Source organism: Colletotrichum higginsianum, chromosome 8 (assembly GCF_001672515.1).
Source record: "Colletotrichum higginsianum IMI 349063 chromosome 8, whole genome shotgun sequence".
In the NCBI taxonomy this organism is placed as follows: domain Eukaryota; kingdom Fungi; phylum Ascomycota; class Sordariomycetes; order Glomerellales; family Glomerellaceae; genus Colletotrichum; species Colletotrichum higginsianum.
Window position 1 is genome coordinate 2,174,104 of NC_030960.1, and position 24,220 is coordinate 2,198,323.

The 24,220-nt window shown below is 55.1% G+C and overlaps 6 protein-coding genes across 6 annotated transcripts; 4 read left to right on the forward strand and 2 right to left on the reverse strand.

Annotated features, from left to right (window-relative positions):
• Positions 1–293: 293 nt before the first annotated feature.
• Positions 294–1,837, forward strand: CH63R_11632 (uncharacterized protein; the record flags this gene model as incomplete). The annotated part of the gene is made up of 2 exons (XM_018306606.1): positions 294–478; positions 583–1,837. 2 exons carry the CDS (start codon positions 294–296, stop codon positions 1,835–1,837), a joined length of 1,440 nt encoding a protein of 479 aa, XP_018153447.1.
• Positions 1,838–3,403: 1,566 nt separating this feature from the next.
• CH63R_11633 (uncharacterized protein) lies at positions 3,404–3,811 on the reverse strand (the record flags this gene model as incomplete). The annotated part of the gene is made up of 1 exon (XM_018306607.1): positions 3,404–3,811. One exon carries the CDS (start codon positions 3,809–3,811, stop codon positions 3,404–3,406), a length of 408 nt encoding a protein of 135 aa, XP_018153448.1.
• Positions 3,812–5,131: 1,320 nt separating this feature from the next.
• On the reverse strand, positions 5,132–7,150 carry CH63R_11634 (C6 zinc finger domain protein; the record flags this gene model as incomplete). Its single annotated transcript, XM_018306608.1, has 4 exons — positions 5,132–5,177; positions 5,252–5,450; positions 5,543–6,158; positions 6,377–7,150. 4 exons carry the CDS (start codon positions 7,148–7,150, stop codon positions 5,132–5,134), a joined length of 1,635 nt encoding a protein of 544 aa, XP_018153449.1.
• Positions 7,151–7,644: 494 nt separating this feature from the next.
• CH63R_11635 (uncharacterized protein) lies at positions 7,645–8,515 on the forward strand (the record flags this gene model as incomplete). The annotated part of the gene is made up of 2 exons (XM_018306609.1): positions 7,645–7,835; positions 7,963–8,515. The coding sequence occupies 2 exons, from the start codon at positions 7,645–7,647 to the stop codon at positions 8,513–8,515; spliced, it is 744 nt and encodes a 247-aa protein (XP_018153450.1).
• Positions 8,516–19,257: 10,742 nt separating this feature from the next.
• CH63R_11636 (uncharacterized protein) lies at positions 19,258–19,609 on the forward strand (the record flags this gene model as incomplete). The annotated part of the gene is made up of 3 exons (XM_018306610.1): positions 19,258–19,297; positions 19,360–19,468; positions 19,504–19,609. The coding sequence occupies 3 exons, from the start codon at positions 19,258–19,260 to the stop codon at positions 19,607–19,609; spliced, it is 255 nt and encodes an 84-aa protein (XP_018153451.1).
• Positions 19,610–22,620: 3,011 nt separating this feature from the next.
• Positions 22,621–24,211, forward strand: CH63R_11637 (Helix-loop-helix DNA-binding domain-containing protein; the record flags this gene model as incomplete). Its single annotated transcript, XM_018306611.1, has 3 exons — positions 22,621–22,735; positions 22,799–23,782; positions 23,838–24,211. The coding sequence occupies 3 exons, from the start codon at positions 22,621–22,623 to the stop codon at positions 24,209–24,211; spliced, it is 1,473 nt and encodes a 490-aa protein (XP_018153452.1).
• Positions 24,212–24,220: the final 9 nt, after the last annotated feature.

The following is a 24,220-nucleotide window of genomic DNA, read 5'->3' on the forward strand; positions in this document are numbered from 1 at the left end:
CCCCATTCCAGCCCAATCGCTCTCGCTCTTCCACGCGCCTCTCCGGCCGACATCAGACGGGCCGGCCGCATTCGTTCGACCACGCGCGATTCCCCAAAGAGACGCCGCCCCTCCCCCAACTTTCCTTTGCTACAACCACCGCCACACCAGACCACCAAAACACTAATTGGCTCGCTCTGCCATACCCTCGACGAACTCCCAACGTGCCGACCGGCCTACCTAGACTATAGACAAACGGCACTGCAACCCTCTCAGAAATCCCCTGTGAAGACCAAAGATCATGACCGAGAGACATGCCTAGTCGACTGCAGTATCCCAACAAGCAAGACAAACAACAACGACGACTCCCCTCTAATCCTCCCCAGGTCCCCGACGTCGATAACCGACAAGAAGACTTTACTCTCGGTAAGGGTCCCCGCCCTTCCCGCTCTCTGCTTGAAACCTCGCCCCGATCCACCACCGCCCAGTCCACCTGGTGGTACCTATAGCCTCTCTCAGACACTTTACCTACTTGTCCGCTGTGTCTGGAATCCCTTCTCCAGACGACATTCGACCTCCTGGCTAACCCAAAACTCTGCAAAGGCCTCGACGCCTCACAACGAACCCTGCCAAGTTTTGCTCCCCGGCCGCGACGCCCTCTATAGATGCTCATTCGAGCAGCCGTACCCTCCTCGCACCACCCTCTGCAACCACCGTCCGCGCCGTCATCAAGAGTAGCATGAACACTCGCCTCGACGGGAACCTCCAGTCGACGACGAGCTCCCCGTCTACGTCTCCCCGAGGCGCCCCTAAGATGGTCCAGACCATCCGGACCGTACCCAGCTTCGAAGCCGCGAGCGACACGAGCTCCGACACACCCTCCCACACATCCGCCTTCTCCAGCTCTGTCAACAGCAACGCCAGCGCCATCAGCATGGCTTCGAATCACCAGGACAGGACTCCCGGCGTCAAGTTAAAACACGATTGGAACGGCGGCGACTCCACCTCCATGAAGGTGCGAGAGGAGACGCCCCCCATCCTCGACGATGACGACAACCCCGTCGCCGTCGTCCCCGACGCCCAGGGCCCGGGATGGGACTCGACCATCGGCAAGGCGGGCCTGGGCAAGACGGGCCGCGTCATCAACAAGCTCGTCAGCGATAATGAATCCCTTAAGCGCGACATACAGATCGAGCGCCTACGTGCCGAGGAGGCCAAGCAGGCCGCCAAGCTTGTCGAGGACAAGATGGAGCGCCTCATCAGCGACTACGAGAGCCGTCTGCTCGAGGCCAGCGTCACAAAGACCCTTCTCAGCCGCAAGGAGCGCCAGGTCGAGACCCTCAACGCCAATGTCGAGCTTGAGAAGAAGCGCACCGCCGACGCGCAGCAACGGGAGCGCTTGTGGCGCGACGAAATGGAGAAGATGCGCGCCACCACCACCAAGCAGGTCGAAGACGCAAACACCCACGCCGCCCTCATGGAGGGCCGCTACAACGCAATCAGCTCCCACTGGAAGGACCAAGGCCACGAGGTGAAGCGCGCCCACCTGAAGCTGCGCGCCGAGATCGCCGCCCTCGTCGAGGAGCGCCGCCGTGACGACGAAAAGATCGCTGCTCTGCGGGACCTGTGCGACCAGCAAGACGGCAACATCAAGGAGCTGCGGCGCCAGAAGGACGAGATCGAATCTAAGTTTCAGGACTACAAGGCGCAGCAGGAGTTCGCGCTCAAGGATATCAAGACGGGCGCCGCCGAGAGAGACGCCGAGCAGGAGAGGCTACTCGAGGAGACGAGGTCGACGTTGGCAAGGTTGAAGTGGGCGCTGAATGTTAAGGAGAACGTTAAGGATTTGTTGCAATGATCGCTGCTGGCGTGTTGAACTTGCACGATTTTTCTCGTGCTCGGCACCTTCGCCTCCGTCGGCGCCTCTCGTCCGACTTATCGCAGTTCGGCTCATCTGTTGAATCATATCCAGCCGATGTCATGCTCGCTAACTTGTGGACACAAGTGACCACGACCTAACAAACCACCCCCGCGGCGGCGATAACAGCTTCCCCTTGTTACTCTTCTTGACTGCATATCAGCTCCGCCAGCGCAGCATGGCAACAACTACAACCCCACTCAAATCGCGTACCCAAGAAAGCTGCGTAAAGCGAATCTACCCACCACCACCACCACCACCACCACCAAACCATACATACAGCGGCTTAACCACTTGAAATGAAGCTCCGCGCGAGAACCAGACTTAGAAATTTCCCTGCTTTTTCACCTTTCTCTTCATTTCTCTCGGTCAGCGACACACAAAAGGACATGGTACATTTGCAGCAACACAAGAAGATCCGCAGATAGATTCGGCAGAATCAGGACGGGGCCATGGATTCGTGGGTCCTTGTGGGGGGAGGGGGGCTCTTTTCCCTCCCGTCTTGGTTATCTTCCCGCGTTACGGAGGGTCGGCATTGATGGTCATTTTCAAGGTCTGGAAAGTCAAAAATAAAACTGGACCAGACCTGGTTTGAGCTTGACATTCCGGAAAAGAAAAAAAAGAAAAAAGACTGCTAGGGACTGGAGTTACGGCGTAAACTTTTGGTTCGGGTTTTGGTTGATGGGCCTTGGAACGGCTCCGTTTTCTCCCCGGCTGGTATCTGTCTACAGTCTACAGATAGGGCTCCAATGGAGCGTGTGTTTGTGCCTTTTGAGTAAACTACCTCGGGCCAAAGAAAATGTAAACCTTTTCTGTCTTTGACTACACTTACCTGGATGAACGCCGTGTGTCGGTTAGCAGGTGTATTGACTTGTGCGAGCGCCTTCGACGAGAGACGGTGAGTGCTCCTCGTCGGTCAACCGGAGCAACGGCCGTCAGCCATGGCGCGTAAGGACTCGTTTCTCAGAGTGCAATAGTGACGGGTTACTGCAAGGGATGGCTGTCATCCAGAAGGGAAAACTTCAGTTGCTAAATTGGTAAAAAAGCTTGTATCATTGTTACCTGAGTGATCCCCTCGCAGCTGCGTCATAGTCTTCGGGGAAACCCCCTGGACTGACGGCTCTTCCCGTGGACACCGCGATGGTAAAGACACGACCAAAGCTGTTCGGCTCCTTTTCGAGACTGCCAGTCCGCCGTTCCGGCCCTCGGGAACCGCCTCCGGTGGCATGGAATGTAAATACTCTTCCGCCTTTTGTCGACATGCGAGGAGGACGGTGTTGATGATCCGGGGAAGGCCACCTGGATGCAGACTTGACAGAGGTTGGAGATGAATCTCTCTCTCTCTCTCTCTCTCTCTCTCTCTCTCTCTCTCTCTCTCTCTCTCTCTCTCTCTCTCTCTCTCTCTCTCTCTCGCTGAGCTTCATGACATAGCCATGCGTGTCAAATGATCACAAGAATGGCTGGCGTTTGGAAACGAATTCTACTACGTCCACTCAGTCCGCACGACTACGAGCTCAACTGGTCATCTAGAGCGAAGGTAACCTTCTTCTTGACTTTCGTTTTGCCCTTACCCTTGTCTTCTTCCTTACCTTTACCTTTGCCTTTCCCTTTGCCTTCGTCCTTGCCCTTGCCCTTGTCTTCAGCTTTGCCCTTGCCCTTACCTTCGTCTTTGTCTTTGTCTTTACCTTTGCCTTCGCCCTTGCGTTTACTTCTCTCAATGTCCCCCTGGAAGATGCTGTCGCCGCTTGTCTGACCGCTACCGCCGCCACCGCTGACGCGGCCGCCGCTGTAGCTGTTGCTATGGACCTCCTCCGCGTGACCACCGTAACTTAGCGTGTACGGATTCTTGTCGGGGTCCTGCCACGGAGGGTTTGAGGGGTCGTGGTAGTAGAGGGGGGTCCTCTGTCCTGACATATTCGCTTTTTCCCCAAATGAGGGGCGTGTGTGCGTCGGTTGGGGTTCGTTGTGGCAGGGCAGAAGATATCGTCAAACTTGGTTGATCCCCAAGGGAGCTTTTCTTGTTTTCTTGTGCGTCTCTTCGTCTGATTAAACTGCGATCAAGATACCAAATATGTCTGTCAATCTTATTGAGGCTGGACAGATGATTTCTTGCTAGTGTTTGTTGCTTGTGTGGAATAGCAGCTACAGCCTACTTTATACTGGAAGAAACAGAAGTTCCCTTGAGATGCGTGCTTCACGATGTGTTGAGCACAGCTTTCCGCAGTCTCTGGGTGTGATTCAAATGCATTGAACAAAAATGTCTCTTCATGATTGACTTTCCTGGTTCTGTTATGATGTTTAACTCTACTTGTTAGCAAGCATTCACAGTATGCCTCCTCAACTTACCGATGTGGGACTAGTCCATTTGACGCCGGCCCTCTATTACAACTGACAATGGCTGGCTTGAAATAGTGTTAGATAGGAATTGCATCATAAGTCGATTTAATGAAGAATGAATAGAGTCAATTTCAGTGTTCTAGAGGGAATCTCACTTGCAAGGCACCATCGCATATCGCCTTCATGGTTTCATCTACAAGCCAAGTCTAGGCTGTGTCGATGTGCTCCTGTCTAACGCTCCAAAAGTTTTACCATTTCTGTGGCTTTTCCTTGTCCTAACATCATCAAGTTCGCACTCAGGCTTCCAACCAAACACTTTGTCTTTTATGTATTTATCAGATACTCCTTCGCCTTGTCAAACTACACGTATCTGTACATGTTTTCTATCCGGAATGTTGCAGTACCACAAGGAACCAGGCTGATTATCAACGCCAGGAAACCCCTCATCGCTCTGCTTCGCCATCAAAACTCTACGGGATTTTCTGACTAGACCTGCTTGTGGAGTCATTACAGCAGAATTGTCATCTTCCAAGGACATTGAACCGGCCCTAGCATATGGCAGAAAGCGATTAGATGTTTGTTACTGTATCCGTTCATGTCTTCATCGTCTACATTTGTATCCTATTTACGCCGTATACCCTGAATTCGACAAACCAATCAATCCATAAAGTACCGTAGGAGATGCTATCCTCGCGGCAATGTGTGTATGGGTCCTCCCGGGGCCTGGTGTCAATCGCATGAGAGTCAAGCGAATGAAGCTGGCCCAATTGACCCTTGGGCTGTCAACCGGATAGCAGTCCTGGGGACGAGCCCGAGGCTCCCTCTCCAGATGTGTGACAAGCATGGGCTTTCGAGAAGCCCATCGACCGTGATCCTTACGTCTCTTGGTCACCCATCTCAACCCTCGAGCATAAAATGCTTCATCTCTTCGACGCCAACGTTCCTACCACCACGCCCTCATCAGCAATCCGCCCACACGCCAGAAGGACGCACGGCATTGATAAGAAGATGACTTACATGGTGAGGAATATCTTTGCGAATTCGTCCACATCCGCTGGCCTAGCCATCCGCGCGATGCGCTGCACGAAGAAGGCGTTGGCCAGGAACATTGGCTTCTCATGCCACGCCGAGTAAAATGCTGGCGACGACTGGGCTTCCCAGAGGTGCTTGGAGAAAGTCCACCGGTGAGGCACCAGCCAGTTCTTGGGGTCTGGCTCTATTACGAGCGTCAGTACACCGCCAAAAATATCGAGGCTGCCATCGTGGACGACGAAGCAACTGAAGTCGCAGAAAAAGAGGGAAACTCACCAAACTCTCCGGCGGACTTGAGCATGTCATAAAGGCCTATAAATACATACCCCAACAACACCGTTCTCCTCACGCACTCATTGAACACCCACACCTCCCACGACCTTGGCGGCCGCGCTCTCAACACTGCGTCTTCCAATAAATGCATGTCGTCAAAGTTGTCCCTCATCGACTCGAGCTCCTCCAGCCACCTCTTTAAGACGTCCATGTCCCGCTCCGCCTGGGCCCTCAGCGCCACATCGCCATCGTAGCACCTGATCGTCTGCAGAAGCCACAGCGCTTGCGCCCTAGCGAGCTTCTCGTGCCCCGTCAGGTTCGATGATGACAACGACTTCGCGTCCTTGGACCCCTTGAGGACCTCGGCGGTGCCTTCGCACAGCGCGCGAATGGCCCAGTCCTTGTTGGCCTCAGTGCGCCCCACGTACGCCGAGATGGCGGTGTAGGCGGCCATCAGGGACCGCGGTATCTCACGAGTGCCAAGATAGAGGTGGCGGTGGAGGAAGGGTGTTTGCATCGTCTGGGCGAAGGTGATATGCATGTTCTTGATGACGCCGAGGAGGTGACCGACCCTCGAGGAGGGCTCGTGAATCTGCCACGGTTGAAACCCACCATCTTGCTGCGTAATACGGTAAGTTTTCATGCTCTGATTTGAGGATGAGGTGGACAAGGGGCGACTGGGAGGGGGGCGAGGGGCTGGAAGAGATAGAGGGACCGACGACCGAAGTAAAGAAGGCTAGGAAAGACGAATCGGGGACTCGACACACTGGGACAGGATGGTTTATATCATCCGAAAGGGTGAGGACAGAGGGGAACGAAAGGGAGACTAAGACTTACACACATGTCCTTCATATCGGTTTCCCACATGGTATCGTTCATCTGGTGCAGCTCGGGAGTCATGCTCTTTTGCACAACGGGCGTCATCGGCGTCTCCCAGAGCTGCACCTCTCCGCCGGTCGCCGGGTCGGCGTTCAAAAAGTCCATGACCGTGTTGAAGTCAAATGCCACGTTCGCAGCGTCGATGTTGAGGTTCAGCGGCGACGTCGGCACCACTGGAGCACTTCTGTTGCCGCTGGTGCTGCCGTTGGTATTTTCCTTCATCGCCAAGGTCGGCAGTTCATTGTCGATGAACAATGACGATGCTGGCGTGGGCTGCTGCTGCTGTTGTTGTGGACCTTGTTGATGTTGACGTTGGTGATTATGATGATGTTGATGATGATGATGAAGAAGATGATGGTTGTCGAGTGTGTTGAAGTCAAAGGATGAGATGTCGTCGCCGTCCGCCTCGATGTCCATAGCCTGGAGGGGATCGTCTTGGCCGTCGACGGCAAAACATGCGGAGGAAGAGGAAGACGAGGAGATTTCTGAGCCTAAGCTGCCGCTGGTGGCCACAGCAGCTCCAGCAGCACCACCGGCGCCGGCGGGTGCAGGAGCGGGCGGTAGGTTTTGGTACACGCACGAGAAGTTCTTCTCGGCACAGCGGGTGCACCGCGGGGTTTGCTTGTCGCAGCGCCTCTTGCTCCGTACACAAGCGTTGCAGCTCTTCTGCCGAGACTTATCCGCCGCATCCGCCAGATCACTCATCATCTTCAGACTATCGGGGGCGGACATGCCCTTTTCTGTGGGGGGGGGGGGGGTTGCCCTGCTGCTGCCGAGGGACACCGTCCTAGGTAAGGAGATCTGTTGCCCTGCGCTGGTCTATCGTGAATATGAAAGGGGCGAAAAACAGATGGATCGGTACGAGCAGTTGGGTCCAATTTACCACGTAATAGGGGGTGTGAGGGTGGGAAAGATTTACGAGAGTTTCACGATTTGCTTAGAAAAAAAAGAAAAAAAAAGGCGATGTTTCTCACTCCTCTCTGTTCCCGTGCCGCGCGATAGAACCAAAAGGCAAACGGGGCTTTCGCGGTCCGTTCTCGTGAAGCGTAGAGGGTTTGCTGTGTGAGAGTCCTGTCATGGAATCGGGGCGGACATTGAAGGACGGTAGGACCGGGGGAGGGAGATGTCGTTGCGGAGCTTCAAACTCCGCCCCGCGATGTCAGCCCAAAACTCCGCAGTGGTGCGGCACCCTTCGGCCCCACAGCCCCCAAACTCCGCAACGAACGATGGCCGGAAACTCCGCAGCTCCCGGCTCAAATCCCGCTGCCCCCTGGCCCCTCCTCTCCTCAAGCATGCCACGTGAAATGATGGGTCGAATGCACTCGTTCTCTACTGTGGCGGCGCATCACTGCCAGCGTCCCAGGAGCCCGGTATCGATCACGCTTCAACCACATGCCCATATAGCCGTTTGCGGAGAGTAGGTGAACTCATGGCGTCTTCAAGAGGTCATTGGGAGATGATGAGCTATCGGAATCCGGCCATATTCAAGGGGGCGAGAACCTTTCCCCCTCCCATGCACACAAAAACAAAACAACAAGGCGTAGCCACCGCCCAGCCTTTTTGTCCTTTCACGTTGCTATCAAGCCTCCATACCCACGTTTCATTTTCCGGTACCGCCAGCTTCATCTTCCTCGTCGCCTCATGGCTGCTTGCGGTACAAGGTTCCCAAGGCGCGCACATGTCTTCTTTGATATGGCCGTCCTCTCACCCATGAACGAAACAGCAGATGAACCAACAGACCATCCCAGGACGGTCTGGACTATCCTCCCCCGGCCCGAGGTCACCTGCCTCTTGCACCACCCGAACCCGAACCCGAACCTGCTTCCGGCCGTACGCTCGAGTCTCCAGTTGCTGAATCCTCCCCCGTTTGCCACACGACGAGACGCCGGCCTTTGGCAACTTCGCCATCGCCCGCACCACGGAAGCCACAGAAAAAGAACTCTATGCTCGATCCGACTCTGGGATACCGTTGAGAAGAAGCCTCGCCACGGGTTTGCCGAACCAAATCGCTGGGGGTTCGTTTCCCTCCACCCCCCTCAGTCTCGTCGACTACCCGTTCTCCCCACGAGCTCTAGCTCTGCTACCCATCGGCTCTAACGTTACACGCCTCGCTAAAAGACTCCTAAAGATGGCAACCGCAGACGGGCGCGGCTCCGTCCCTCCATCTAAACCCATCGTTAGCAGAATTTCCGTCGGTATCAGACTTGAGCGGGGGGCACCGTCGGGGTTGAGGCGCTCCCTCAACCGCAGCCACGGCTCATCCAGTCCTCCATCGGAGTACTAGTATAGAACTTGCAGGCAGGGCTAGCCTCCCTCGAGGCAACAGGATGTTGTACGATGCATGGGGGAGAACACGGCCCCGAGAACACGGCCCACGCCACTATTGCGGTTTCTGCTCCTTCGCGCCTCTCCAAGCCGCCACTTGGATAGGGGCACGAATGAAACCTTAGACGGAAGAAAACCTAGAGAGAGCCAGCTCCCGTATGCAGCTTTTCGGGATCCACGAAGAAGGATGCGACAACATAGGGCCGATCGGAGGGTTAAGTTCGAAGAAACAAGAAGAGAAGACGCGAACATTGCACCACCTTGGGCTCTCCCCATCGTGCAATCGCCTCCCCAATCCGGACAGGCACACCAACACAAAAAGGGGCGGGGGCCAGATAATGTCGTGCGAGGACAACATTTAGAAAGTACTCCCCGTTGTTCAGGAAACAAAACGAAAAGAAGTTGCTTACCGTTGCGCATCACGGTTCAGCAGAGGAGGAACAGGATGTTCTCTCGCAGCCCGGTACCCCCCCACCGTGTCGGTCAGGCAAACCAAACTCCGCCACGAGATCGATGGCCCGCCCAACCATTCCGATGGCAGTGGTCGTCAGAAGCATGGACGGGATTCCTCCGCCGCCTAAACTGACCCCTACCGCTGTGGTTCTTGACCGTGGACCGCCACCGCCGCGATGCCCTTCAGAGCGATCCCCCACGAGTCGTTCATGGCAGGTTCCAGTCGGTTTGATGGAGATAACCAAACGAGACTGCCTTCACGGGCTCGGACCGACAGCACGGAAGCGATGGTGAGAGACTGGAAACAGATCTTGGATGGTCCCATCTCCGGTCCCCTGTGGCTGTCACCGCATCGGCGCCCACAAGTCGGTACCCATATGGCGACAGCATTGCCGTCTTTGAGCATTACTGATCACAGCCATCGGATCAACCACAGTCGCACGCTACTGCCGAAAAAGCAAATGAGAAACCCGTCAAGGTCCCTTGTAATACTAGAGAGACACGTTGAGACCACACACGCTCCCCAAGCGGCATTCTTTTTGGGCTGGGAATGACGGGTCTGTCCTGGGATTGGTTCTCCTGCCCAGGGTCAGCCGAAAGGTCGAGAGATAATAGCCGACGATGATTCCCGTCCTTTCGCTCTGTTTCTCTGTGTCTCTCTCTTCGTCTCAAGTGATCCAGGTATAATAAGCCTCGGCCCCTTTGTCTAGTTACCCGATGGCTTGGGTGACAAAGGGTATCTGCGTCTGGTCCCCCCATCGCTGCCGGCGAGAGGGGTGGGTGCGATGTGACTGAGACTTTGTGGTTGCCCGCACCCGGAAACGTAGGACGCCACGAGGCCATGGGCGCAGGCTGCGAACAGGTTTTCGTCGTACAGCTTCTATGTCTCAGACACACCCATCCAATATGTAATTTGTGGCGGCTCGGTGCAGATTGAGATGTGCACACACGTTGTTCCTCATGCCGAGAACCGCATCCACAACCTCCTGTGTCGAGATTCGTCATCCTTGACGGCCTAGCAGACCACCTTCACATACACACACACCGCCGTGTTCCAGCTGGGTCTTCGCTCAAACGCCCGCTCATCCAACCTTTCAGCCAGCCGGTGTGGCTGACAGGTCGGAAAATAAAAAGGTCCGGCACAGGCGCAGAGACCGTCTGTGCCTTGTCAAATTAGATAGAAAGAAAGAATGCTGGGTCTGTCTATATTCGGCCGATGCAGAAGCAACGAGCTCCGACTAGCAGATCTCGTACCCGCCACTATCATGAGAGGTAGCCCGCCCTCCCCACCCCCTTGCAAGCCTCCTGAGCTGCTACACCAAGGCCGAATGGGCGCCGTGTGCCACTTCTAGGCAGAGACAAGGTGGTCTGGGTGACAGACATGCCTCTGTGCGCGTACTTACCCAGCCGGGACCGTTGAAATCATCCCAGTTCGCTTTGTTCACCGACTCAGCAGAGGTATGCCCCCTCTGGAAGTATGAGTCGGGAGGCGGAAATACACTTGTTTCGTCGTCCTGGCTGCCCCTGTCTCGACACCATAAGCTGCTGACGCAGCAAGACGTGGTCAACCCCCAGACCCCATATCAGCGGGACGCCCGGATCATCAGTTGTCCTATGCCAAAGCGACGACCTGCGCAAGGGGCTTAAGCTTCTTGGCGTAGATCATTATCATTAGCCTGTTTTGTTTGTCAACGCAGCGCGCAACACACCTAATTGCTGTGTGCCTACACGTACAGTATCGCGCGCACGTCGACTGGGACGGATTAGGGACGGCACTTGAGCCTTTTTCAAACACCATCGTTGAGTCCCGCGTGCCTGGTTCGCGTGGTAACAGAGTTAAGCACTGCGCTATGGTTTGACCGTTGGGCCATCGTTGCTGTTTTGGACGGTGCGTGAGACATCGTCCCAAAGTTGCGAGAGTCAAAAGCCGTTGACGGCATGTGTGTTATACCTGGGTGTTCGGATACAGTATATGGCTCCCTTTCGTGAGCCACCCAGTCTCTGGATGTTTGCCCATGCTTGTGCCTTATGCTAGGGTCGGGGGTCCAACAATTGCCCGCCAGCAAGAGCATACTCATGCACCATAAAAAGAAGAAGAAAAGGCACATCCATCTTCCAAACTTACCTTTGAGCATGCAGGGCAACCAATGCACCATGCAGATGCCGTCTGAGAAACGGTTGGGTGCAGAGTGTTCTACGTAGTACACTGTCATGTAAGTGTGCAAGCATGGGGTGAAAGCATGAAGCTTAGACGGCGAGTCCAAGTCCAAGTATCAGTACCCGGCCATTTCATCCGGACTCTGACGAAATTTTTGTTGCGTTACATCGTACACCCATGCCTTGGCCCAGTGGCTGCTCCATTTGGTGTGTGTGGCGGACGAAGGCACATGTTTATCTTGACTGGTGTGTCGGCATTTGGTTGACAACAACTCACAACCCGTTTGATGAGTGCCCCTGAGGGTCCTTCATCCGGCCGAAATTAGCCAAGGTCCAGCCGCTCAAGTGTTTGCCCTTTAGTACGTTGCTTTGAATGCCTCTGCCTGCCCAGTAATTAGGCACCTTCGGCAGCGCTAGAAGACCACTTCGACACCGAATAATCAGTCTTTACAACTGGAGCTTTGCAGCTGAAGTCGTATGTTGGCAGCCCACTGGTATTGGTGTCATCGAAATGGAATTGCAGCCGAACGGTTGAGTTCAACCACGCCGGCTGTTGAAAACAGGTCTGAATCAGATGCCGTCGAGGGAGTGGCTCGGACTCTTAGCTGACGAGAGCTGGTGCTATTACCCATTGAACGAACGGGTGGGCATCGCCTTTGATACCTTGGAGCTTTCCGCCCCAATGGTACATATTCCAAAGGCAGAGGCACAGCGGTGATGGGCGTGTCAAATGCACGTCGAGCACATGTGTGCCCCCTGTTCAGTCAAAGTCAGTGCGAAGGCCAACTTACTGCATTTGTAGGCCAGAGCATATAAAGCTCGTCATTCTTGTACATGTAGAAGCGCAATGGCCTCGGTACTCGTGGATCAACTACCATATCCTATGTATGTGCGGACTACAGTGTTGGCAATGGCGGAGGGCTGGATTGTTCTGTAGGTGTCGTTGGCCGTGTGTCTTTTGACAATCCTGAACCTAGTCTCAGTTTCTGATCAAGGCTGTGACGTTGATGAACGTCTCGATCGGATAGGGAGCTGCGTCGATTGACCCAAATAACGTGCGTCTGGTAACGGAGAGGGATCTCGATGACTCCGCGATAACATTGATTATCATAAGCTGACAGACAGGCAATTGAACCAGTGTTGTTTGCGTTGCTATGTTTCGTCGGCGATTGACTAGACACCCGGTCTTGCATAGCTGAAAGAAAGGAGGCAACAGGGCGTTATCCATGTCGAGTACAACCCAAAGTCCAAGCCTCTGGTGCTCCTTCTGATGGCGAAGAAAACCGGCAGGACTGAACAGGTCGTGACAAAGGTCAGTCTGCGGCGACAACCACACAGCTGTATGTCGGATTGTCCAACAAGGTGACAACTTCGTTAGTTTTTGTTTGGTCCTCCGCACCCCCTCCCCTATTCACTGTCACGTTTGCTGCATCAGTGCGAGTGTCTAGTCCCACGCCCATCAACAACGCTCTTCTCCTACCCATGCCTGGCAGCTTTGATCGATTTGCGAGAAGCCAGAGGCACACTCGGACTGCATGGCGCTGTTGATGAAACCCAAAAGCCAAAGTTTCCTTTGGCCTGGTCAGAATATAGGCCTGCGCCGAAACTCTAGGATGCATGTGCTGCTCCCCAACAATGGCATGCATATGGTCTTCGTCCCAATCGGTACAAGTGGCCGCCACGGCAATTCCATGGGGACGAAAACGGATTTTGACCGACCGAGTGATACTGCGTTGTGAAGCGCAAGGATCTGGGGGCGGCTCAGTGTCGGTGAATTGCAGCGTGTGCTAGATGTTCGCAGATGGTTCCAACAGGGAATCTCCCAAGAGCGACCCTGACTGAGGCTGTTGACACGACTCGCTACAATCCGTGCCAAGGGCTCGACGTCGCGGGGGCACGAACAAAGACGGCCACATGTCCGAACTCGACGAACCGTGTGGAGGCGGCAAATTGCCTTCTTTCCGAGTGCGGGGAGAGTCCAACAACGGCGGTCTGGGGAAGAGGACAAGAGGCGACAAGACATCGGGAAATCATGGATGTGAAAGGAAGGATTACAACGGACGCGTTCTGTCTAGAAAAGTTGACGCAGGTGCGGCGAAGTCCAGATCGCCCCGAAAAAACCACTGCCTGGTCGAGAGGGACTATCCAACGGCCCACGGGTGTTCTCGGCGCCCAGATCAGGGTTGATCTCCATCGCCAAAGGCCGTGTCTATCCGTATGGCGGTATAATTGTCGGTGTCGCGTGCGGGACGTCTGCTCATGACAGACGGGTTGATACGACCTCGCTGACTTCACCTGTCCGAACGGACGAGCAACTAATTGCTTGCTAGCGAAACCCAGCTTGCTACGGAATTGCCAGCCAATAACACACGATGAGGGTCCATACTTCTGTTGGGTTTTGTGAACGCGATTGAATCATAAGTCATCAGCTGTCCCGGGCGCCCGCCTGTTCCCTTTGAGCGCAGGGTATCCTCATCGCCGCCCTTTTCCTTCATAGACTGTTATTCATAGACTTGAAAGATGAACGCGGCGTTGTAACCGGGCGCGGCGTCAGGGAGGCAAGGAAAACATGCCAATATTGCCCCGAGAATGGAATGTTGGCGCCGTGGGTTGCAACTTGCATGCGGGTGGATGTCGCGAGGGCTCGCTGGTGGGTTATTCCTCGGGAGTTGTTAACCGGCCAATCCGTTCTCTCAGCGAACGGCAGCGAAGATCCCATACTGGCAGGTGGGAGAAACGTGGCACACGAATCTGAGGAACCGATGGGCCGTCACACGGGGCGGGACAGGCGACGCAGGGAGCCTTTTCCCACCAACCCAGGGGCCAAACCCCGCACCCCTCGTCCTCCAATGTAGGTAGGCATGCATCAAATTGACATCGACTGACAGTATCTGTTGAGTAGACACTCATGAGGTCGGCTTGTCTGTTAGAGGCGTGCGGATAGACGAAGACAGCATGGCTCGAACGCGACCATGACTGCATTGGCTTACCCATGGGATTGATTGTCTTGTCTTGTCTTGGGTGGCCAACGTGTGCTTGCTTGTCCATTGCTAAGGGGGAACGAGAGGGACGACTGAACATGTCTAGGAAATGGCGCTGCCGGATTCCTCTTGTTGCATCCCCACGTGGGACGACTATGCTAACATGGGCCCGCTCTTTTGCGTTTAATGATGATGTGCAAGGCGCCGCATCCTGGAGATGGAGTGGGTCGCCTTCCCTGCCTGCACCAACGAGCAGAGGGCCTTTTGAAGCGTGTGCGTGTGGTAGAGCATCTGTGTCCTGGAACGCTTGACCATTATGGATTTCGACTAACGGGCTGGTTTTATACCTGCCCATTTTGATACGGCCGGGGCAGCATATGTATTTGTACGCCACCATTGCGAATGATTGTTGTGACGCAATGCTGACTGCTCGAAAAGGTCCCTCAAATGCTGGCGTTCGGGCCACTGATAGAAAACTCGGTGGTTTTGACAACTGGGATTCGCAGTGCTTGGGCGAGCAGGTTTGCCGATCTTGTCTTGGAGTGTCACAAGCACTCCTGGGCCAGTGGGTGCTCCTTCTAGGAACTTGACTCGAATGCTGCTCGATTTTTGTGGCATCCATTTTATTTCCTTTCTCAAATATCTTTTTTTTTTTTGGTCTTCCTGCAAAGTATTGAAAAGAAGATCACTCGAGGGGAAGTGGCAATAGAGAGCGATCGCGTGAGCAGCGAACTGGAACCAACACTGGGGCCTCGAGGTCGGTGCCTCCTAGCTCTCCCGCCCTGATGGCAACTACAACGCATGCTGCCTATATGGATGACTCGGCACGTCATGGCTGTATCGTTGCCATCCGTTGACATTGGTAAGTGCCCATCTCACTGGGTAAGAGGTGGAGTACCAGTGGCCAGACGCGGGACACAATTACATAGTATAACTTGCAAGGCCTCTCCGTATTTCGTACAACAGTGTACAGTAGTCTGGCTTGGTGGTCTTACATTGGTCCCTTGGGAGTTTGCTGCACCGACGCGTCGTGAGCTGTGCTGGCCACCAGGGGAGGAAGACAGTCGACGTTGTGAGTGAACGTCGAATCAACCCGCGTTTCACATCCAGGGCTCTTGCCGGTAGCGATGTGGGGGAAGGGTTCCGATAGAAGTTCAGAGGGCTTAACGAACTCGGACCATCCGAATGATGGACAGCTGCGTTGGCGTCGGCGTCAAGTGGTGACCCGTGTTCAAGATCTGTCCCAAAACCCTGGGCAATGCTACAGACGGGCGGCCGGGCATGTCCGCATTGATTGAGATACGTAGCCAAGGCGGGGAACATCTTGCGGCTCGTTAAGTTTCCTCCCTAGGCGCCACGCAAACCGACAGGTGCGAAGCCAAGAGGGCTCAAACGGCGATACCGAGATAGGGGTTCGTCGGCAAACAGGCAAGCCCCAACTTGATTGTTTATTTTGGTGAATGACGCCGATCACTTCATTTCCTTTCTATACGTGCCTGTTCGATTCGAAGTGGTCTGGGGGGCGACTTGATATGGCATCTCGGAGAAAGGGCGGGTATTGAACAACGTGGCTGGCCACCGACGGAGGATCCCTTGATGTGGCTTGCTTGATTGACTGATGTGTTTGGCAAAGGTGCAAGACGCCTGCGCTGCATTCGGTTTTCAGACAGAGTCGACCCCGACAAGAGGGTTTGGTTGAGTGCCATGTGTATGTGTGTGTGTGCTCGTACTTAGTAAGTATAAACTGACACTTGATACTTAGTACACTACTTTAAGCATTGGCAAGGTCTGGGTTGTATTCATATCGCAGCAGCAAAAGGTGCAAAGAAGCAGTGATCGACGTCACAAGCCTCTTGTGCGGGAGGGATTACAGCGACGAAAACGTAGTGGGGGAACCCCTGTCATTGATGTTGGTGGTGTTGAGGCTACAGGCATTGCAACTTGGGAGCCGGGAGGGGCTAGGATAAGGAGAGAAGCATGAGAGGGTATCCTTGGTGATAACGGCACCGGTAGTTGGAGAGAGGACGGATGAACCTTGTGAGGGGCCATAAGGCATAATATTGGAGCTGCGGCAAAGGCCTACTTGGTCGCATGCTGGAATCTTGTCAAGAGAAGGTGAAAGCAAGAAAATCAAACAAGAAAATTAGAAGACGGCTTGGCTCGTGGAAAAAAGTAGCGTGTCATGTCATGTAGTGCACCCGTATCCCGCAAGTACTCAGTACAGACCTCACGTGGTCTTCGGGAGATCGCGCATTGCAGCAGCGACGGGGAGGGAATCTTGCCGAGCTGTAGCATGGCGAAGTAGTGAGGTACACTGCACCTGAAGAGGGTATCGACCCGCCTCACAGATGGTCCGTGTGCCGAGTGCTGGCACACAATTACTTAGTACCAGTACCTAACTGGCGACGGCATTTTCGGCCATTCCAAGAGACAAGAAGTTGGGGGGGAAAAAACCAGAGGAGGAACAAAACCTTCAATAAAAAAGACGGAAGGATCGACACTGGACGTGGACTTAGGTTGTGGTTCATCAATGTGTCTGGTGGAGAATCGTTCACTCTTGCGGCCTGCCTCGTGCCGCTTCTCTTGGGGAGGAGGGGCAATCCAGTACAGAAGCAGAGTGGAGATGAGGCTGTGTGAGGGTGGCCACCAAATACAGAACCTTTATGCAGGTATTGGACATTGAGAGCGAGCGATTGGAACGTGTCCACGTGCCCGAGGGAGAGTTAGGAGTCTTGGCCTCAGGCTGCACTGTGCTGGACTTCCCGAGCTGGTGACCCCACACACACACGATTCATTGCGGCCAGCCTTGGTACGTACCCACCTTCGCCTTGCACAAACACAAAACAAATTCAGTCGGTACGTATCTGTATCTCGGGCGAAGCAACGAAACAGTACCCCACCAGTCCACATGTGCCAACTGGTGTGCCGCTGCCATCAGCACCTCGCCTCCGTGGGAAATCAAACAACTGCTGATCAGGAAAATGAGCAGCAACAGACGGGTTTGGCTGCGCTTGGGGACACCGGCATCTGTATCCGTGGACATTTCACACCGCAGACCACCTGCGGTGTCACTGAGGGGCGGCACAATGGGCGGATTGTAAGAGAGGGAAGGAAAAGAAAAAAAAAGGAAAAAAGAAAAGCGCGTCCCCCACTTCGCACGAGGCTCCCTTGTCGAGACTTGACAGCTAGCGCCATCACATCTTTCCAATCCGCACACCATGCCACACTGCACTGGGCCTCATCCACCTAGGCCCAGCCACTGGGGCGCGGGCTTCTTCAATTCCGGAGCTGCTTGTCAATATCTGTCGTTAAGTTGACACCTTACAAGTCAGGAGGGCGTGAGGACAAACAAATGCGACGGTATCCGGACGTAGGTAGACTGGGCGCCGATTCTGACCAGACCGACATTCCAGACCCAGGAGTTGGGTTCGGGCAGAACAATCGAAAACCAGGCACTGGTAGACGTGCAGACCGCGTGCCATGGTGTGTTTACAACTTGCATCAACGCCGGCTTGAGCCCGAGCAGCCCGTGTTGTGCGTTAAAGTGATTTGTAAAACTTTGAAGGCCGCCATCATGAAGCAGCATGGAGTTGGTTTCCCATAGTCGTCCGTCTTACATACCACAGCGGACGCCAACACGAGCATCGCCTGGCCTCACTGCCAGTGCTGACACGTTCGAAATGTGCTTTTGAAGGCAAGACTAGGTAAAGCGGGGCTGCACACCTACCAGCCACTGATTCCGGTATGCCCCCCCTTTTTTTGTTTTGTTTTTGGGCGAAAACAATTCCGCCAACACAAAACCTAGCCAGGGACCAAGAATAACAACAAGCCCGGCTATGTATTCAATATTGCCTTCTCTGTTTATGCCTCGCGTCCCGGGCTCAAGATAACTTGGTTCAAAGGGGAGTCACAAGACGCGCGACCTTCGCCGATAGTCGTGGTGAAGGATCCTCACAAACGCCTTCGACGCTGACCATCCGTACCGCATGGAACGCACATGGGACCGATCGCCCTATTCCGGTCGCTTGGACTGATGGCTATTGACATGGCGGGATGGATCTGTCACCCACGCCCATGGACGTGCACATCCCGCATCGACCATCGCCCGTCGCAAACGGTGCCGCTCCAGCTAATTCCAGCCCGGTACACACGAGGGTAAGCAATTAACTTACCTAGGTACCTAGGTAAGGTAGATATGCACCTGTGTAAGCTGCGAAGCCCCTGCTGGAGCTTAAGGTGCTGTGGCCGCTGCCAGCTCCGCACGCGGTTACGCATGCCTCGCCCAGTTCACTGCGAGGCACAACTCACAGCGCCCTTTGCTGTGATGGCTCGTAGCTGATGGCTCGTAGCTCATGACTTGTGGCACCCACGATAGTCCTGGCCGCCACCCTACCTTTGCCCAGCATCAATGGGGCGATGGATACAAGAAGCACCATCCTTTTCCGTCTCTCCCCCGGGACAGGGGGCTCGGCCTAGGCTAATAGCCCTGTCCTACCATCCATTTCCCTTCCTTCGGTGAGGGAAGGGACTCCGAGGGGGGACCCTGGACTTCAGGTTCTCTTACCCCATCGGCTTCGATCACCGACACCCATCTCCGCTCGACTCAATTCGGCACATGGGATAGGCAGCGTTCGACGGAGCAACCCGCGAAACAGCCGGCTTGGACGCAACGAGTTGATCGTCGCAAACCCCCCCCCCCCCCCCGAAAAACAACTGTTCTTTATTTTGAGGAAAGAAACGAGGCGCACAACAGTGCAATAGCATACTGGCATATCCGACAGCGCGGACGGGGACTCTGAGAAGTGAACATGCGGCTTTAAGGCGTCGGGGATGGAAGATGGACTCCATTGCTTTGTTGTTGGTTGTTCCAGCTTGTGCGCCGGGTCGCTAATTACATTTCGCTAGGTACGCAACCCTCATGCCATGGACCCATGGCTCATGAATGGATACCCGCAGCACATAGGTACGTTCGGAGGGAGGTATTGTGCACCTGCGACCTAACTTATGTGCGGGAAAATGTGACAGATTTGGGCGACATCTGCCCTTGGCCTTTGCTGTTGCCGCTGGAATTCTCGGCCGGCCCCTTGGCCGCTGGACCCGGTCCCAGGATTGAGTCGGCAGAGCACCTACCCAGGTATGTTACCTAGGTACTGTGCATCCGTTAAGTAGACCGCAATACGACGTGGCACAGTTTGCAGACATCTATCCTAAGACGGATCCTGGCGATGGTGGTGATCATCATCCGGCCGCGAGCGACCCCACCATCGGAATCTGATCCAGGGACCGGATCGGCATCCGAGTCCGGACCACGAGAATGACGCCTGCGTGGCCGCGATGGCGCTGATGCGCGCTTTCCCAATGACCAAACGACATCAGTGTAGCACGCACAATCGGCCCGGCTTCCTTGTCCCTTTTGATCGGCCTGTCTGGCATTCGAGGTTCGGCCACAGCACCTATTTTCCCAATTTTTCCTCTGCCCCGCCAGTTCGCAAGCCCCGGGCCCAGGTGGTATCTGGTCCCGATCATTGTGAGACGGAACATGAGAACAGCGGGCCCGTCATCATATTCCGCCATCGTTTCCCATTCCTTCTGCCATTAGCTGCCTATCTACGCCGTCCCCGAGACCCGTCTTTGGGACGACTTGGCTAGACCAAAGTGCCAGCCTGGTCTGATCTCGTCAGGCACGGCATGACATGGCATGGCATCGGCGGCATGACACGGTACTGATCGACCCGGCGTGGCCCGACAGGGCGTGCTGCGGTTCCTTTTGGCGGGAACATACTGACTCTCGTCACTTTATCGAGGCATCAAAAGGGGCAACAAGTTTCGAGGGCGTGCGGTGCTGTTAATGCAGCCGCTGGCGGTTTAATTTCACCGCAGTCTCGAGGATTTGTCCTGGCCACATGAATATCTCTGACTTGTGCTTCCATGACTTTGCCTCCCAGGATTTGGATGTCGACGGATGGAAAACTGCTGCACCCCAGGCACTTAACACCGAGCAGACCAGAGCAGAGGTTTTATTCAAAGGGTAGTGGGATATGCCCGCTCTGCGAATACTCCCCTACTGTATCGTACCTGTAGATGCACATCAACCACAAACATACTACGAGAGTACGCACACCCCCACACGCAGTTTCTAGCAAAGAGAAAACCTTCCTCTCCCACGCTGGCACACGGCGAAGTGAAGGGGGAACTCGGGAGGGATGCTCGATGCATGTGAGGGCGGCGTCTCCACTTTCATCGGAGACTCAGACGTTCCCCCTCAACCTCGAGCTTCCCAGAAGAGGTATGGCACCTCCACGAGGGCGCACGTATCGATACAGGCGCGAGAGCAGGGTTTCCGAATGGCTACGTCGGTGCAGGGGCAGGGCTGGTTGGTGGCGGTGGACCTAGACAAATAGGTTGAGTACTCGGTACCGCCGAGTCCGGGAAATAAGAAAACGTGAACAGCGCCCACGCGTGCCCAAAATCCCCCGAGCAGGGATTGGCTGTGCCGCCATGTGCCCAAGATGCCGCCAGTCGGCAGGGTAGGACAAAGAGATGGATCGAGTGACACGCCCCAGGCACGCCGCGCAAGGATAGAGTCGAAAATACTTTGCCGCCAAGTATCGTCTTCCTTTCACCTGGGTGGGCTTGACACGGTAAACCCCATGCGCCGCCCTGGCTGCTCGTTGTGGGAGGCGTGGGCTGGGCGGTGGTGGTCGGTACCCGTACGGTACCGCAAAGAACACAGGTACATACACTCGATCGGGCTACTTGGACACTCTGTCCAAGGAGCAAGGAGCCCGCCCAGGCGTCTGCGGTGGTAGCGCTGCAGCTCTTTCCTTGCCTTGCCTTACCTTATTTTCATGTTTGAGGATACTGTAAGCGCGCTGAATGCCTGTTGATTGGGGTTGAAAATGGCCCCGATTCTAGCTTGGGTGATGACGGCCAGCAGCAGAGATGTGAGTCGATTTTGAGGTTTATTAGAGCCGCGGGTAAAACCGACCCACACAAAGGCGGCTCTGTCTCTTCGCTTTTATGATTTATTCCTTCTTCTCCCTGTCTGTTTCTCCCCCGGGGATTGCCACTGTGCAGCCAATGCCATCAATCACAAGTTCCGTTGCTTCTCCTGTTTCTGGTACCCTCTGTGCGGGCACTATTTATGCTTGTCATGCTATGAACTGGGAAGTGGGGAAGAGGAAAAGGGACACACAAACACTCCATTCACTGAGTGCCGTCCATCTTGGCGAGTCTGAGAGAGAGCGTGAGGGTTAACGAGGGTGGAAGTGAGAGGGTGAGAGGGTGAGAGAGAGAGAGAGAGAGAGAGAGAGAGAGAGAGAGAGAGAGTGTGTGTGTGTGTGTGTGTGTGTGTGTATGTGTGTGTGTGGGTGTGAGAGAGAGAGACAGAAAGACGAGAGACTTTAGTTTCACCCCCGTCTGACACCCCACCCCATCAATGTACCTAGAAACCCTGTCTTGTCTTGCCCTGTCCTGTCCTGGCCCATCCCAGGTACCTTCTCCCCCAACCTAACCCAGCCTAACCCCAGTACGATGACTGTCGTTGTCTTTGTCGCTCGCTCTCCCCCCTAGCCCATCCTGGGTAGGTACCGGCTATACGTACCTATACCTACTTACTGCCAGAATCCCGCTCTTCGTACCCACAGGGAGGTAGATACATGCCTAGAAATCGTAGGTTCTTACTGCTGTTTTCTGCTAAGCCGTCCGTCCGCCTTTCCACCTATCCACCTAGCGCTCCCGCCTGCTCAATTCCATCTTATCCCCTCCCACCCCAGCTCCCGCCATCCTCCTAATCTTGAAACCGACTGCCTCGTGCCGTCTTCCTCCTCCACATTCGCCCTCGCTCTCCATCTTATAGCACGTCGACCTTCGAGCTTACTAGATCTCTCCTCCTTGCTCGAAATCATTCCCTTTTTGTTTTCTCCCTCTTCCGTTCCCCGTCTCACCCTCATCCGTTAACTACCCTCTTTCTGCTCTCGCCGTCACCTCGCTCGTTTACCCTCGACTAGATACGATCCGAGCAGCCTGCGCTTTTAGACGTCTTTTGAGGGGCTACCGTTGCTTTCGCATGCTCAACTCAGCCCGAACTTGGCTGCTCTGATACCTGGCAGCGACTCGGCCCACGCACGAACGATCGAGTCCCTCCTTTCCGCTTCTCTCCTGTGTCGAGCCTTTCCACCGGCCGGCCTCGCGCTCACCACAACTTGGCGTTGCTCACGTCGCTATTCGCGCCCGCCCGATTGTGATTCTTCAGCATTCGTTCTTAGACGAACGCCGAAGCAAACCATGGACGCACAGCGACCGGGTTCTCAGAAGCTCCCCGCGGGATTGGCAGGGGTTCTGAACCCGGACGAGAACCGCGACTCGGCCTACTTTTCCAGTACGGATGCCTCGAGCAAGCGTACGTTGACCGCGTCTCAACAGCGTGCTATTAAGAAACGTGACTGACCCGTTACTCGTGCAGACAACTCTGCCGCCTCAGGCATGGGCAGCAATGTCCTCAGTCCCACTGGCTCAGGGTACCAATCCTCGCTGGCGGACAAGACGCCTTCACCTGTCACCGCCAACCTGGTGCCCCAACCTCTGGTGTCACCTGCGCAGACCAACATGAGCGTTGCTTCTATGGTTTCACCGACGACGGCCGCCAGCACCGACCCGCGTCGGTTCGAGCGTCCGACATCACTGGACTCGGGCATGGCCCACGACATGATGAGTTCCGGCTCTCGCAGAGAGAGCGTCGACAGCAGGATAAACCAGGGTTTTCACGACATGCGATTGGGCGGAAATTCTCCCTACGCGAGCCACAACCAGTCGACGACGTCGATACAAAACACCCTTAACCAGCAGCGCAACCCCCGCAATGGCCTTGACAACCTCTCAGTACACCGCATCTCCAACGGCTACCAGCCTAGCAACGACAGAAACCCTGAGCATCCCAAGACCATCCGGACCGCTCCAGCCATCACCGGTCCCGCGACGAGTAATATTGCCAGGGCACCCGAGCCCACAAAGGGTCAGGCATGGGCGTTCCCCGAGGAGGACATCCAGCGGATCGGTCCGCACGACACATATCTCGACTCCAGGCGAAGTAGTATTGCCGAGTCGATAGCCAGCAGCCAGTTTACTACAGAATCAAGATTGCCACCCGGCCAGAGGCGCTTGGACGAACCCGCCGACTTCAATAACCGCCTGTCGAGCACATCTTCGGAATTCCCTCCCGTACATCACCACTCCCTCCAACATAAGCAGATCGGGGACCTCCGTGATGACGATGCCGCCTCGCGAACCGGCTCCCAGCCGTATAGCCGCACACCCGAGCTTCGCAAGAGCCACAAGTTGGCGGAGAGGAAGAGAAGAACGGAAATGAAGGAGCTTTTCGACCAGCTGCGCGATCTGATGCCACAGGAGCGAGGTTCTAAGGCATCTAAGTGGGAAATACTCACCAAAGGTTTGCCCCCCTTACCAGTACATGAGTGAGACGACCTGAGGCTGATGTGGCATAGCAATCTCGGAGCATCAACGAATGGCTGAAGTCATGCGAATTGTGCAGTCGCAAAACACAACTTTGGCCCAAGAGAATGATGGCCTTCGACAGGACAACCATAACCTGCGCATCGATATTCAGCGTCTTCAAAGCGAGTTGCACAACACGCGGCTACAACAACCTCCGGCAGGCCAGGCGTCAGCTCAATCGCAAGCCGCGCCGCCGGCGCCACCGCCGGCGGCGGCGGCATACCAGACAGATCCCTACGCGAATCGTCGTGAGTTGCCACCCATTCGGGGCTTGAACGGCAACATGCCCAACGGACCCGACTCGATGACGGGCGTCCAATATGAAGCCCCCCGGATAAATGGCTACCGCCCCGAGAGGTACTGAATCATCTGC